Genomic DNA, 16,240 nt, shown 5'->3' with positions numbered 1-16,240 from the left:
TAGCACTAGTGCCGGATCTGAGCACAATTGTGGTTCAAGCCTCCCCCGAGGAAAAGGACGCGGATGCGTGCTGCCTCTTGGAGATGTCTGCAGGACTGATTTTCATTCAGAGCGAGGGCAGAGAGAGATGTGCTAACTGCCAGCATAGGAAGAGAGCCTGAGTGAGCCTTCAAAAATCGGACTCTCCTCATCCAAACCCACTAGGTCCGAAGCACTCCAATTGTGCAGCAAAACTAAGACACGTGCTAGATGACAGAGTTTATTAAATACCAAGCTGCAACAGAACACTTGGAATTAGATGCAGGGTAGTCGCTGCAAGAGGTGGAAGGCAAAGGTTTCCAGGCTTCACTCATCTCCCTGTGAGCACTCTGTTTCCTGGCACTTCCGCTGCTCCAGCATCATCTCAGCGCTAACTACATCGGAGGTTCAGCTGTGACTGGCGAAGGGCAGGAAAAGCAAAGGCTGCGTGTTAGTTTTACAGCAGGCTGGGCCAAAGGTGCCACTGGAAAGTGGATCCTGGAAATACAGCACTAGCGCACAGATCCAGATACCGAAAACCAAAGACTCAAACATGTCAACAACAAAGTTGTAGCCTATGGGCTACAGACACATGTGGAAAATGGCATTACATGGAGATATGGATCCACTTGTTGCAGTTCTTGTGTTATTTCTTGTGCAGTTCTTTCTCCCATCTCTTTTAGACTGCTCTGTTTGGCTCTGACCTACCATGGCAGTCCCACGCAATGCGGACAGCTTTTCTCACAGGTCCTGCTTTTTTCTCATCCACTGCCTGTGGTTTTTCGACTGCATCTCCAGCTGTTGAGAAATAATGTCACCAACTTGTAGGCAGCAAAAGAGAAGGAACTCAAAGAGAGAGCTCTAAAGTTACTCACATCTGTGGGAATCCGTAAGGTGGGGGGCCATCGAGACTGCATTTGTCACCTGCTTTTTCGTATGAAAATCTTGATGTATGGTGACCGGCTACAGCCAACAGGAAATTAGCAACATGGAAAAAAACCGTAGGAAAAGAATCATACTGGTTCCAGCAGAAAAAAGTCATCACCTCAAATCCACTGAGCAAAGCAGAGCTCACCTTTCTTCTTAGTTTACCAACTTGGCTGGCCACCTCCGAACAGCTGTTATTCATCTCTCCCTGGAAACTGAGCTGGGACTCTTTCTCTCTCTCCTTCTCTGCATATGCCTTTACCTTTGCCCGAGCTCCCTCCAGAAGCATCTTCAACCTGCACAGCAAATCAGTGAGGAAAGCGTGAAGCAAAGCAACAGTTGGCCTTTTTCACGTACTCTTACGTAAGCAGCACAGCCATGGCTTGCTTCATCTGTAGTGTGCTTGAATTGCAGGCCAGGAATTGCTGAGGACAGCCAGCACTGCAGTGCCAGTCATCACTTGGAAGGCCCAAAGTTTACCTGAACAGAGGAAGAAAAGACTTCCTTCCCTCCCAGGAGAACTGCAGGCCGCCTGATTTTGCAAGGCCTTTTGCAGCTTTTTCAAACCATAGGCTCAGGCACAGAAGCACTTTGCAAGATTGAACGCGAGGCTTGAATTTGCTCACAGACGGTTATGTACGTGCCTTTACATGAGATTTCAGTAAAGCTTGACTTCCACTCAACATGATACTTCTTTAAAGCACTAAAAAGCCATGCCTGGTACGTTCTTCCTTCAGCGCACTGTTTCTCCGCCACATTTCCTCCAGAAGCGCTTCTGATCGGCGTTTCATCTCGACCAGCTGCTTCACTTCCTTGCTTTCACTCCCACACTTTCAAAATAGGAAAGATACGTCACACACGGAGTGCTGGAACAGGATCCATATGCAGAACGTGCAGACAGCGTTCTCCACGAGGAAGATAACACGGACCTCCCAAGTGCAGTCTCCTCTTGCAGCTCTCAACCACAGATCTCTCTCCTGTCCACAGGACAGAGCCTACCCATCAAAGGAATGGGGCTAACGACTGCAAGAGCCCGCATATTGTCCACCAAGCAGATTCAAAATCCAGTAGCACCAGGGGAATGAGGCGGCGTATAGACCTTTCCCCTGAGGGTGCCCTGCCCAAAACCCTGGGGGGTTCTCCACAGCCCACCCCATCTTTTCATAGATTACCTGCCCACAAGAAATTGCAAGACTAAAACCAGTCATTCCCAGAAGCCGTTCATATACCTGCTGACGTTGGTGTTCCTTTGCAGTCCGTTTTGTCTGAAAGCCAGGTATCAAGTTCTCCGGGCCATTACGAGCCTACAGCAGCGTTAAAAGAAGAGAAAAGAACTCATGCTAGGACTTTCCCGACTGAAGGTCACACCTCGGGGCCTTTCTTCTTCTCTTGCCAGCATCAGTGCAACGCCACAGTTGCCTGCCCTGCAACGCCACCCAAGCACAGCACACAAAATACTGCCTATGGAGGTGTCATTCCCTTATTAGTTGCGGATTTTCTTCTCTGGAGGTCTTCTCGTTGCATTATGGACCCACACCCTCTGGCCAACGAATCCAGAGTCACTAAAACAGGAAGGTGACCAGAGTCCAGGCAAGTGAAGAATTCCTGTCACAGTCTGACGATGCCAGTCAGGCCTCCAGGATGAAGCGCTCTGCACCACCAAAAGAGCCCAAGGAAAGTCCGCAAGCAAAGCTACCAAATCCCTCTACTGCACGACTGTCTTAAGTGCTGCCTGCGGTCTCAACCTCGCAGCTGGTCGAAAGCAGCAAATACTGCAGCCAGTGCATTAGCGTCAACTCCTTGACAAAGACGGCGTTAAGTAGGACTTGCTACAGTCTCATGGGACAACTCCCAAAGCCAGAAAGCTGGGGAATGGGCCAGCAGGACTTTCAGAGCAGCCTATAGTCAGTAGAACAGAGGAACTGATCTCTCCTGGGCTGTCCGGGAAAACCTCATCTTAAGAGTGGAACTGGGCTCTGTAGCTCATGAAAAGGGAAGGCTCTGACTGCCTTACTGTGGCAGAGGCTTGCAGATCTTTCTGAAGGGCTTCGATGGTCTTGGCTTGTTGCTGGGCTGTGGCTTCCAGCCTGGCCTTTCCAACTTGGAGCCTGAAAAAGAAGTACAGGCGTTACCCCCGAAATCCACAGGAGCACAAATCCCCAAAGAAGCGTGTGAAAGAACCTCATCTAAACCAAAAGCGTGGTTGAAAATCATATACTATTGTCTCAGTGGCGTGCAAAACAGACAGTCCTATTTTCACACCATCACAGAAAGCGAGGCCTTGCTGCACTGTGTTACTTGCTTACCTTTGCATGCGTTCTTCCAGCTCTGGGATAGCCGCAGTTGCGGAAGAGGCGGCCAGAAGGCCCTGCAGGTTCCTGGAGGTGGTTAGTTCCCTCTTCTTATTCTTTATGGCCTTCTTCAGGAACCAGACATAACACTCAGTCCGGATATGCCGTTCTCTCAGTTCCTGCAGCTGTCAAACCACAACAAGAATCCCCGGAGTCAGCTTAGGTTTGATAAAAAGGAGTGGACTGCTTTGACTCTCACCTTGACTCTCGAAATGTGTGTTACTTCTTTGTCTTTTATACTGGCCCCTCTCCTATGTCTGCATTGATTTCCTACAGCATTTCCTAAACGCTGCCACAACACTCTTCCTCCTCCTCCTCTCTCAAGGACTCCCAACACTCTTTGTAGCCACTTGTTGGCTGCTGCAACACGGTTAGAAGCTCCTGCTCCTACAGTGACTTTGCAACTCCGTAACAATGATGACGTGACGAGGGAATACAAAAAAGCACCAGCGCAACACTCCACTATGCCTACTCTTTCTCTACCAGCACACCCTCAGAGAAAGAAGCAAATTCACCTTCCCCGTGACACTTGAGAAGCAGCTTTTTGGAAGGAATGCACGCACCCTTCCCCAATTAAGGACCAAGTGACTTCACAGTTAGTGACCTTTTTGATTGTAGGCGCCAGGCTTATAAAACAAGGCGAGTCGCTTACATGTCACTCAAGCTACTCCTGTTGCAAAGCTGCCTAGTGCACCAAGACCGCCTTAGCGCAAACTTCCACTGTTACTTCAAGCAGTGCAAGCAGGCGGGCATCAAAGGCAGCAGTGCTGTTCCCTCCCACCCTCATCGCAGCTAGCCACGCATGGAGCCACCCTGGGTTACACAAAACCCCCAAGAAAGGATCAGTTCCCGACTCGGATTTGCTACGAAAAAGGCCTGGGCCCCTGCCAAGAGACAGGCTTCCTCCGTACCTTAGCTGTAGACCTGTCCAGTTCCTTCTGCAACTGCAGCCGCTGTTCCTGCAGGTCCCTGCTGTAGCGCTTCTTAGCTGCCAGTGACGCTTCTGCCAGGGAGTTCTTTCTGAGAGCGTTGGCGAGCTCCTCCTGCAGCTGCCTGACCCATCTCTAAAGAAACGGTGTTCCATGAGCATGGAGAGATCAGTAAGGAGATGACAACGTGAGATATGCTTTTACTCATGCGATTGTATCATTAGATTGGTCTTCAGGGTGGCCAGCAGGTCGAGGGAGGTGATTCTCTCCTCCTACTCTGCCCTTGTGAGACCCCACCCGGAGTACTGTGTCCAGCTCTGGGGTCCCCAGCACAAGGAAGACATGGAGCTGTTAGAGCGGGTCCAGAGGAGGGGCACGAAAATGATCAGAGGGCTGGAACACCTCTCCCGTGAAGAAAGGCTGAGAGAGCTGGGGTTGTTCAGCCTGGGGAAGAGCAGGCTCTGGGGACACCTTATTGCAGCCTTTCCACATAGAACGATGGAGAGAGACTTTTTACCAAGGCCCATAGTGACAGGATGAGGGGCAACGGTTTTAAACTAAAAGGGGGTAGATTTAGATTGGACATAAGGAAGAAATTTTTTGCAACGAGGGTGGTGGGACACTGGACCAGGTTGCCCAGAAAAGTTGTGGATGCCCCATCCCCGGAAGCGTGCCAAGGCAGCCTGGACAAGGCTTTGAGCAATCTGATCTAGCGGAAGATATCCCTGCCCACCGCAAGGGCTTGGACTACATGATCTTTAAAGGACCTTTCCGACCCAAGCCATTCTATGCTTCTATGCCTCAGTGAATTCAAAGAGAAGAGATTTTGGCCACCACCAGAAGGCATCTGCAGACATCTTTCTCAGCTGAGCACATCTAAATCATTGTCAGCTCTTCATGAGGCTTTCTCTTTCCTAAGGCACAGAAAAGGCTTAGTATTCTCCTTGGAATATAGGCTGAGAGTCTGCGCACGTGCCTTTTTCCAACCTACTGTCCTCCCTCTTTATGCAGACCTTCTGCTTCACACGGGGAAGGAAATGAGGCCCAAAATACACTTCAGGTCAAGATTCCATAACCTCCTCTCAGCAGCACTCCAAAATTAACTCGGTAGCAAGAACAGCTCTCTGTACAATGACAAGCTCTATTTTCAGGTATCAGCATCAACCTCTGATAGATAGAGTCACCTGTCTATCGCTTTGACAATCCACTTGAGCTGAAGCATCCTGCTTTAGCTGAAGCTTTTCACTCTCCAGTGAAGAAATCTGAGTGAGCGAGAACACAGACAGACAGTGGGGAAAGGAATGCCTAGCAACACTGCAGCACCACACTGCATTTCAGCACAGGGGCCACAGAAGCATGACTTCTGCACGACAGCTGGAAGAGAAGGTACCTCAGAATCAAACCAGGAGTCATCATCCTCCTCGTCTTCTGCTCCTACTGCTGGGCAGACACCTACAAAGGAGGTAAGAAGCACGACGCTGCTGGGAGTGCTTATTTCACTCTGCTTTTCCCCATCGGCTTCACTCCAGAGAAGCTTGCAAAGGTAACCATTTAGTCCGCCAGGAAATTACCATTGCTGCGCTCCCCTGCAACGGACTGTGCGCACGCTCCGTGTCTGTCCGCAGTTGGAAGCACCGCGCCGGCCGACGCTTTGTTAGGAGCTTCGGAATCCGTCTGGGTAATTCAAAAGACACACGTGAGAACTGGCACAGACTCCTTCTCGACCCGTTTCCACGCACAAAGTTCCCGCCTCAGCCAACGCGCGTAACGTGGTATCAGGCAACGGAAAGAACCAAAAGGGCAAACGGGGCCAGCGTGCTAGGCATCTCTGTTGAGCGGGGCTTTCAAAAGGGGCCAAAGTACACCTGCCCAAGATAGAGAGGACCTGGGCAGGAGAAGCCAAGCGTCTGGACTGTAGGCGCTATGGGCAACTATTTGACCCTGACGGGATCTGCAGGAGAGAGCGGTGTGGTGCAAAGCCAGCAATCCTCACAGCGCCAGCCTTGTAGGATTTCAGAGGATTGTAACCGCGGGAAGCTTTACTGCCTCATTCTTCTACTGGAAATTCAGCTGAAAGGCCAGCTGCTAGAAGACCCAGGTCATGAGCCTGACCTCCTTTTGTCCCTGTCCTAACTGAACAGCCTGCCTGCAGCACCGGCACGTCAAGGCCCCAGTTACGAGCGCGTGGCAGAAGCAGCAATAGAGGGAAACAAGCCCAAAAGCAAGCGAGCAGCGTGGGGCCCCAGTGCCTCCTTCAGAGAAGGGGAAGAGTGGCTGGAAAGCTGCGCGGTGGAAAAGGACCTGGGTGTGTTGGTCGACAGGCAGCTGAATATGACCGGCACTGTGCCGAGGCAGCCAAGAAGGCCAACAGCATCCTGGCTTGTATCAGAAAGAGCGTGGCCTGCAGGACTAGGGACGTGATCGTCCCTTTGTAGTGGGCACTGCTGAGTCCACCCCTTGACTACTGTGTTCAGTTTTGGGCCCCTCACGACAAGACAGACATTGAGTTGCTGGAGCGCGTCCAAAGAAGAGCAACGAAGCTGGTGAAGGGCCTGGAGAGCAAGTCTAAGGAGGAGCAGCTGAGGGAACTAGGGTTTTTTGGCCTGGAGGAAAGGAGGCTGAGGGGAGACCTGATTGCTCTCTACAACTAAACTGAAAGGAGGTTGTAGCCCGGAGGGTGTCGGTCTCTTTCCCCAAATAGCAAGTGCCAGGACAAGAGGAAACGGCCTCCGCTTGCACCAAGGGAAGTCTAGATTGGTTCTTAGGAAAAATTTCTTTGCGGAAAGGCTTATCAAGCCCTGGAACAGGCTGCCCAGGGAAGCGGTTGAGACACCATGCCGGGAGGTATTTAGAAGACTGTGTAGGCGTGGCGCTTAGGGACACCGTTTAGGGGTGGACTTGGCCCTGTTAGCTTTACGGTTGGACTCGATGCTCTGAAGGGAAGTCTTTTCCAAGCTAGAGGATTCTATGATTCTACCTCAGAATCAGAAGGAGAGTCGTCCTCTTCCTCTGCTCCTGCTGCTGGGCAGACACCTACAAAGGAGGTAAGAAGCACGACGCTGCTGGGAGTGCTTATTTCACTCTGCTTTTCCCCATCGGCTTCACTCCAGAGAAGCTTGCAAAGGTAACCATTTAGTCCGCCAGGAAATTACCATTGCCGCGCTCCCCTGCAACGGACTGTGCGCACGCTCCGTGTCTGTCCGCAGTTGGAAGCACCGCGCCGGCCGACGCTTTGTTAGGAGCTTCGGAATCCGTCTGGGTAATTCAAAAGACACACGTGAGAACTGGCACAGACTCCTTCTCGACCCGTTTCCACGCACAAAGTTCCCGCCTCAGCCAACGCGCGTAACGTGGTATCAGGCAACGGAAAGAACCAAAAGGGCAAACGGGGCCAGCGTGCTAGGCATCTCTGTTGAGCGGGGCTTTCAAAAGGGGCCAAAGTACACCTGCCCAAGATAGAGAGGACCTGGGCAGGAGAAGCCAAGCGTCTGGACTGTAGGCGCTATGGGCAACTATTTGACCCTGACGGGATCTGCAGGAGAGAGCGGTGTGGTGCAAAGCCAGCAATCCTCACAGTGCCAGCCTTGTAGGATTTCAGAGGATTGTAACCGCGGGAAGCTTTACTGCCTCATTCTTCTACTGGAAATTCAGCTGAAAGGCCAGCTGCTAGAAGACCCAGGTCATGAGCCTGACCTCCTTTTGTCCCTGTCCTAACTGAACAGCCTGCCTGCAGCACCGGCACGTCAAGGCCCCAGTTACGAGCGCGTGGCAGAAGCAGCAATAGAGGGAAACAAGCCCAAAAGCAAGCGAGCAGCGTGGGGCCCCAGTGCCTCCTTCAGAGAAGGGGAAGAGTGGCTGGAAAGCTGCGCGGTGGAAAAGGACCTGGGTGTGTTGGTCGACAGGCAGCTGAATATGACCGGCACTGTGCCGAGGCAGCCAAGAAGGCCAACAGCATCCTGGCTTGTATCAGAAAGAGCGTGGCCTGCAGGACTAGGGACGTGATCGTCCCTTTGTAGTGGGCACTGCTGAGTCCACCCCTTGACTACTGTGTTCAGTTTTGGGCCCCTCACGACAAGACAGACATTGAGTTGCTGGAGCGCGTCCAAAGAAGAGCAACGAAGCTGGTGAAGGGCCTGGAGAGCAAGTCTAAGGAGGAGCAGCTGAGGGAACTAGGGTTTTTTGGCCTGGAGGAAAGGAGGCTGAGGGGAGACCTGATTGCTCTCTACAACTAAACTGAAAGGAGGTTGTAGCCCGGAGGGTGTCGGGCTCTTTCCCCAAATAGCAAGTGCCAGGACAAGAGGAAACGGCCTCCGCTTGCACCAAGGGAAGTCTAGATTGGTTCTTAGGAAAAATTTCTTTGCGGAAAGGCTTATCAAGCCCTGGAACAGGCTGCCCAGGGAAGCGGTTGAGACACCATGCCGGGAGGTATTTAGAAGACTGTGTAGGCGTGGCGCTTAGGGACACCGTTTAGGGGTGGACTTGGCCCTGTTAGCTTTACGGTTGGACTCGATGCTCTGAAGGGAAGTCTTTTCCAAGCTAGAGGATTCTATGATTCTACCTCAGAATCAAAAGGAGAGTCGTCCTCTTCCTCTGCTCCTGCTGCTGGGCAGACACCTACAAAGGAGGTAAGAAGCACGACGCTGCTGGGAGTGCTTATTTCACTCTGCTTTTCCCCATCGGCTTCACTCCAGAGAAGCTTGCAAAGGTAACCATTTAGTCCGCCAGGAAATTACCATTGCCGCGCTCCCCTGCAACGGACTGTGCGCACGCTCCGTGTCTGTCCGCAGTTGGAAGCACCGCGCCGGCCGACGCTTTGTTAGGAGCTTCGGAATCCGTCTGGGTAATTCAAAAGACACACGTGAGAACTGGCACAGACTCCTTCTCGACCCGTTTCCACGCACAAAGTTCCCGCCTCAGCCAACGCGCGTAACGTGGTATCAGGCAACGGAAAGAACCAAAAGGGCAAACGGGGCCAGCGTGCTAGGCATCTCTGTTGAGCGGGGCTTTCAAAAGGGGCCAAAGTACACCTGCCCAAGATAGAGAGGACCTGGGCAGGAGAAGCCAAGCGTCTGGACTGTAGGCGCTATGGGCAACTATTTGACCCTGACGGGATCTGCAGGAGAGAGCGGTGTGGTGCAAAGCCAGCAATCCTCACAGCGCCAGCCTTGTAGGATTTCAGAGGATTGTAACCGCGGGAAGCTTTACTGCCTCATTCTTCTACTGGAAATTCAGCTGAAAGGCCAGCTGCTAGAAGACCCAGGTCATGAGCCTGACCTCCTTTTGTCCCTGTCCTAACTGAACAGCCTGCCTGCAGCACCGGCACGTCAAGGCCCCAGTTACGAGCGCGTGGCAGAAGCAGCAATAGAGGGAAACAAGCCCAAAAGCAAGCGAGCAGCGTGGGGCCCCAGTGCCTCCTTCAGAGAAGGGGAAGAGTGGCTGGAAAGCTGCGCGGTGGAAAAGGACCTGGGTGTGTTGGTCGACAGGCAGCTGAATATGACCGGCACTGTGCCGAGGCAGCCAAGAAGGCCAACAGCATCCTGGCTTGTATCAGAAAGAGCGTGGCCTGCAGGACTAGGGACGTGATCGTCCCTTTGTAGTGGGCACTGCTGAGTCCACCCCTTGACTACTGTGTTCAGTTTTGGGCCCCTCACGACAAGACAGACATTGAGTTGCTGGAGCGCGTCCAAAGAAGAGCAACGAAGCTGGTGAAGGGCCTGGAGAGCAAGTCTAAGGAGGAGCAGCTGAGGGAACTAGGGTTTTTTGGCCTGGAGGAAAGGAGGCTGAGGGGAGACCTGATTGCTCTCTACAACTAAACTGAAAGGAGGTTGTAGCCCGGAGGGTGTCGGTCTCTTTCCCCAAATAGCAAGTGCCAGGACAAGAGGAAACGGCCTCCGCTTGCACCAAGGGAAGTCTAGATTGGTTCTTAGGAAAAATTTCTTTGCGGAAAGGCTTATCAAGCCCTGGAACAGGCTGCCCAGGGAAGCGGTTGAGACACCATGCCGGGAGGTATTTAGAAGACTGTGTAGGCGTGGCGCTTAGGGACACCGTTTAGGGGTGGACTTGGCCCTGTTAGCTTTACGGTTGGACTCGATGCTCTGAAGGGAAGTCTTTTCCAAGCTAGAGGATTCTATGATTCTACCTCAGAATCAAAAGGAGAGTCGTCCTCTTCCTCTGCTCCTGCTGCTGGGCAGACACCTACAAAGGAGGTAAGAAGCACGACGCTGCTGGGAGTGCTTATTTCACTCTGCTTTTCCCCATCGGCTTCACTCCAGAGAAGCTTGCAAAGGTAACCATTTAGTCCGCCAGGAAATTACCATTGCCGCGCTCCCCTGCAACGGACTGTGCGCACGCTCCGTGTCTGTCTGCAGTTGGAAGCACCGCGCCGGCCGACGCTTTGTTAGGAGCTTCGGAATCCGTCTGGGTAATTCAAAAGACACACGTGAGAACTGGCACAGACTCCTTCTCGACCCGTTTCCACGCACAAAGTTCCCGCCTCAGCCAACGCGCGTAACGTGGTATCAGGCAACGGAAAGAACCAAAAGGGCAAACGGGGCCAGCGTGCTAGGCATCTCTGTTGAGCGGGGCTTTCAAAAGGGGCCAAAGTACACCTGCCCAAGATAGAGAGGACCTGGGCAGGAGAAGCCAAGCGTCTGGACTGTAGGCGCTATGGGCAACTATTTGACCCTGACGGGATCTGCAGGAGAGAGCGGTGTGGTGCAAAGCCAGCAATCCTCACAGCGCCAGCCTTGTAGGATTTCAGAGGATTGTAACCGCGGGAAGCTTTACTGCCTCATTCTTCTACTGGAAATTCAGCTGAAAGGCCAGCTGCTAGAAGACCCAGGTCATGAGCCTGACCTCCTTTTGTCCCTGTCCTAACTGAACAGCCTGCCTGCAGCACCGGCACGTCAAGGCCCCAGTTACGAGCGCGTGGCAGAAGCAGCAATAGAGGGAAACAAGCCCAAAAGCAAGCGAGCAGCGTGGGGCCCCAGTGCCTCCTTCAGAGAAGGGGAAGAGTGGCTGGAAAGCTGCGCGGTGGAAAAGGACCTGGGTGTGTTGGTCGACAGGCAGCTGAATATGACCGGCACTGTGCCGAGGCAGCCAAGAAGGCCAACAGCATCCTGGCTTGTATCAGAAAGAGCGTGGCCTGCAGGACTAGGGACGTGATCGTCCCTTTGTAGTGGGCACTGCTGAGTCCACCCCTTGACTACTGTGTTCAGTTTTGGGCCCCTCACGACAAGACAGACATTGAGTTGCTGGAGCGCGTCCAAAGAAGAGCAACGAAGCTGGTGAAGGGCCTGGAGAGCAAGTCTAAGGAGGAGCAGCTGAGGGAACTAGGGTTTTTTGGCCTGGAGGAAAGGAGGCTGAGGGGAGACCTGATTGCTCTCTACAACTAAACTGAAAGGAGGTTGTAGCCCGGAGGGTGTCGGGCTCTTTCCCCAAATAGCAAGTGCCAGGACAAGAGGAAACGGCCTCAGCTTGCACCAAGGGAAGTCTAGATCGGTTCTTAGGAAAAATTTCTTTGCGGAAAGGCTTATCAAGCCCTGGAACAGGCTGCCCAGGGAAGCGGTTGAGACACCATGCCGGGAGGTATTTAGAAGACTGTGTAGGCGTGGCGCTTAGGGACACCGTTTAGGGGTGGACTTGGCCCTGTTAGCTTTACGGTTGGACTCGATGCTCTGAAGGGAAGTGTTTTCCAAGCTAGAGGATTCTATGATTCTACCTCAGAATCAAAAGGAGAGTCGTCCTCTTCCTCTGCTCCTGCTGCTGGGCAGACACCTACAAAGGAGGTAAGAAGCACGACGCTGCTGGGAGTGCTTATTTCACTCTGCTTTTCCCCATCGGCTTCACTCCAGAGAAGCTTGCAAAGGTAACCATTTAGTCCGCCAGGAAATTACCATTGCCGCGCTCCCCTGCAACGGACTGTGCGCACGCTCCGTGTCTGTCCGCAGTTGGAAGCACCGCGCCGGCTGACGCTTTGTTTGGAGCTTCGGAATCCGTCTGGGTAATTCAAAAGACACACGTGAGAACTGGCACAGACTCCTTCTCGACCCGTTTCCACGCACAAAGTTCCCGCCTCAGCCAACGCGCGTAACGTGGTATCAGGCAACGGAAAGAACCAAAAGGGCAAACGGGGCCAGCGTGCTAGGCATCTCTGTTGAGCGGGGCTTTCAAAAGGGGCCAAAGTACACCTCCCGAAGACAAGCCCAAAAGCAAGCGAGCGGCGTGGGCCCCACTGCCTCTTTCAGAGAAGGTACCTTAGAATCAGAAGGAGTGTGAACTTCTTCCTCTTGCTGTTCTGCTGCTGCTGGCAAGACACCTACAAAGGAGTTAAGAAGTGCTATGCTGCTTTGCCTGTTTCACTCTACTCTTCCCCATCCATCATGCTCTGCTCTCAAACGAATGGGTTATCATTGTGTTACAGGCAATAGTGATTTTTCCTCATCACCTCCTCCATGGCAGAAGGATCCTACCTGCTCTGGTCATTGCAGGTCCCCCCAAGGGACAATGAGCAGCTGTCCCAGCGCAAAAGCTGTCCAGTACTGCTGGGCCTTCTGTGCCTCCCGCAGAACATTCTCCTGTCATTTCACACCTGATGTATTCCTCCAGTTGCTCAGCAATACTATATACAGAACGAAATATAGAGATATAGATAGATAGATATATATATATAAAGGAAGGAAATGCATTCGGTAAAAATACCGCCACAGGTGTGTGTATGTAGCTTGGCAGCACACAAGTGAATTGTCAGAGTGAACTCTGGGGGGAAGTAGCCCTTCAACATCCAAATCCACGCTTGACCCGGAAAGAGATGCATCGGAAGATGTCACTGAGCCCAGCTTCAACACCTCATTAAACCCCAGTGATGTTACCAAAAAGGGCCGTACATCAGCACGGTCATTCTGAGAATGCATCTGCTCTAATGAGGACGTAAAACACTTACTTGGTGTAAAGCGTTAACTCTCTGGCATAGTGCGTAGCTTGCTTGCCAATACAGTCTTGATGAGAAAGATCAGCACCATGTCGAAGAAGGCTTTTTATTGTATTCATATTCCCAGCAAGAACAGCAATCATAAGAGGGGTCCTAAAGCATCCAAGAGATGATAGGCAAGACATCAGCTTCTGTGGACATTGCATTGCCATTACTTCAGTCCCCCGTTGCTCCCCAAACAATTCATTTTCCCCTCTCCGACAGGCAGAGTGAAAGCACAGCCGAACACGTGGAAGCGTTGGAGAATTCAGGTTGGCAGGACCTCAGGAGGTCTCCAGGCCAACCACCTGCCCAGAGCAGGGTGCGTGCGTGCAGGGCACCACAGCCAATGCTTTCTGGCAGTCCTCAGTGTGGAAACTGTCCCCTGAAGTAAGAGAGCGGCCGAGTGCGGGTCTGCTTTCACAAGTCACACAGAAGGAGCTCCTTCCGGGCAGCTCCTGGTTCTTTTTCAAAGCTCATTCCTATGCCTCCCATCAATCCAACTTGGACAACGCTAAGGAGTCTCACGCGCACTTTTGACAAACCCATCACCTTTCATGCTTATCTCGAGCATGCACGTCAGCTCCTTTTTGGAGAAGGAACTCAACCATCTCTTCACAGCGCTCGGTGATCGCAAGAGTAAGCGGAGTGTACCCCAACTGAAAGGAGAAATTATCTCCCTTAGAAGAACACAGGAAGTCAAGCAAGTTTTGGGAAGAGGAGCCTTACCCAAAGTCCAAGCTTACCTCATTCTGAGCATCGATATGGGCATTGTGCTCAAGTAACAGCTCCACTAGAGGTTTGCTAGGAATGACAGCAGCCATGTGAAGGGCAGTGTTGCCGCCAGCACCTTTGAGGTTGGGTTTGGCACCGTGCTCCAGCAGAATAGTCACACAGTCTTTGTGCTGGTGGTCTACTGCCTGGAAATAAGACACAAAGGAGGAATAACTTCCAACACCTATGTTTCTCTCTGTCAGAACTCCCGCAGCCCCCCAGTGCTGTAAAGTACGAGCGTCTTCAAAGATTAGGCAACATATGCCCCTTCCCTGCTGACTACAGCGTACCTGTTTCTACGCAGGCCTACCTAAAGAATCACGTAAGGTATGTATCACTCAGCGCATAATCGATAAGCCCAACGTACAGCGGCATAACATAGCCCGTGTACCTTCATCAGCGGCGATTTCTTCAAGCTGTCACGAGGGTTTAGCTGGCACTTCTTTCCTGCTAGAAATCGCACAACGTCTGCATGGCCATTCGCGCAAGCAAGATGCAGAGGCGTCCTAGAAATTAAACGTATTCAGTTAACCCAGACAGGCAGCTGAAGACATGGTTTCAGGCTGTTGTACCTGACGCATAGGGCCACAAGCCTCAACTGACAAAAACCAAGCTGAAAGCAAGCTTTCTTGTTCCAGAGCTGGTGGCAGCAATTGCACACCCAAAGCCTGGGGCTGGCTAGGAAAAATCCCCAACACATCCACTGAGTCAGGAGGCATTTGCTCAGCCGGAGTCTATGGGGGCTACATAAATCTACGGAGGCTGTGGAGTCTGCGTAAGCCCCGGGTTTTCCCCCAATCAGTCCTGCACCAGACGTGTCCCAGAGACAGAGGGGATGGCGTTTCTAAAAGCAATGGGAAGGCTGCGCTGTGTCTTTCTGCAAATCCATGCCCTGCTCAAGCAAGCCGCTCAGTCCGGCAACAGGAAAGGAGCCGTCTCTGCTGGGACGAAGGCCTGCTGAGCTCCACAGAAAGTTCGCTACAGGGACCAGAGTGGCAGAGCAGGGCAGAGGGGAGCGTCGGCCGCCTCCTGTCCCAGCGCGGGCAGGCCTCCGGTAGGGCGAGCGCTGTGGAGCCGACCCTGCTCCTAGGGCGCTTGCGACCGTGCTGGGCTTTGCCGGCTCTTCCAGCCGGGGGTGGGTGGAGGCTTTGCTGCGGGCACTGCCCGCCCCTTACTGCTTCTTCGCGTCCCGCCTGTTGATGCGGAGACTCTGCCACCACCACCAGCGCCGCTGCAGTTCGGCCAGGTCACCGCTGGCGGCCGCGCTGTGCAGCGCGCCCTGGCCCTTCTCCCGGAGCTCGGAGGCCCCGGCGGCGCCGGGCGCGGAAGCGCTGCCGGACGTCGAGCGCTCCCGCACGCTCCTGAGGAGCCCGATGAGCCTGTGCATGCTGCGGCGGGGACGAGGGGAGGGCACAGCCCGCCCCGGGGTCAGTAGCCGCAGGAAGCGCCTGGCAGGCTCTGCCGAGCCCCGGGCGGGGAGAGGGAGAGGTCGGGGAGAGGACGGGGAGAGGGCGAGAAGAGCCGAGAGCCGAGCCGAGAGCCGAGCCGAGAGCGGCGGCCGCAGCTCGCAGCCTCCAACGCTCCGAGCCAGAGAAGCGCTGTCGCTCCCGCCGCGGCGGCAACAGCACTGAGCGCCGGCGCCTGCAGGGGGCGGCCTTGCAGCGGCGAGCGCGCTCGGGGCGTGACAGAGGGGGCGTGACAGAGGGGGCGTCACCGAGGGGGCGTGACAGAGGGGGCGTCACAGAGGGGGCGTCACAGTGGGGCGGGGTGACGCCGGCCCGGGAGGAGCAGGCTCTGCTTTCGCCGTCAGCGCGCCGCCGGGCGGGAGCGGTGTGAAAACGTCTCCGAAAACGTGCGCTTTGTACAGCTGCTGTTCAGGAGCTGTGTGTGCTCCCTTGTCAGAATATTGAAGGATGCGTCCCTCTGTGCTTCGGGCGAGGCTTTGGAGTAAAACACGGTATTGCTGACAAACCGTTGAACACGCAGCAAGGCCCTCTCCCACCTCTCCACTTGGTGCTGCGTGAGCGGCGGGAGCTGCGTCTGCTCGGGCGGCAGCCTGGTGCGTCTGCCTGCCCCTCCCAGCTGCTGGGCTCCCTCCGGAGCCCGAGCCCGCCCGCGCTGCTTCCTTGTCTCCCTCCCCGCCTGGTCAAGCACCGGGTTCTGTCGTTACTTGGGTATTTTGGGGCGGTTTGGGGTGGTTCTGCTGCTCGCCTGCACTCACGGCTTAGCGACGAGCACGGCTCGGAGATGTCACCGAAATTCGGGAATGAAAG

The 16,240-nt window shown here is 53.8% G+C and overlaps 1 protein-coding gene across 1 annotated transcript; it reads right to left on the bottom strand.

Moving 5' to 3' along the window:
- Positions 1-246: 246 nt before the first annotated feature.
- Positions 247-15,174, bottom strand: LOC129200819 (ankyrin repeat domain-containing protein 26-like; the record flags this gene model as incomplete). The annotated part of the gene is made up of 16 exons (XM_054812068.1): positions 247-816; positions 894-981; positions 1,094-1,775; positions 2,175-3,053; positions 3,252-3,421; positions 4,208-4,360; positions 5,410-5,487; positions 5,616-5,703; positions 12,198-12,223; positions 12,481-12,542; positions 12,697-12,845; positions 13,167-13,307; positions 13,746-13,852; positions 13,940-14,113; positions 14,359-14,473; positions 15,143-15,174. Coding segments are annotated over 13 exons (1,446 nt in total), but the record flags the coding sequence as incomplete, so codon positions are not given.
- Between the last annotated feature and the right edge of the window lie 1,066 nt (positions 15,175-16,240).

Source organism: Grus americana, unplaced genomic scaffold (genome assembly GCF_028858705.1).
Source record: "Grus americana isolate bGruAme1 unplaced genomic scaffold, bGruAme1.mat scaffold_533, whole genome shotgun sequence".
Taxonomy (NCBI): domain Eukaryota; kingdom Metazoa; phylum Chordata; class Aves; order Gruiformes; family Gruidae; genus Grus; species Grus americana.
The sequence above is the reverse complement of the archived record's forward strand: the minus strand, read 5'-3'. Positions and strand labels throughout refer to the sequence as shown.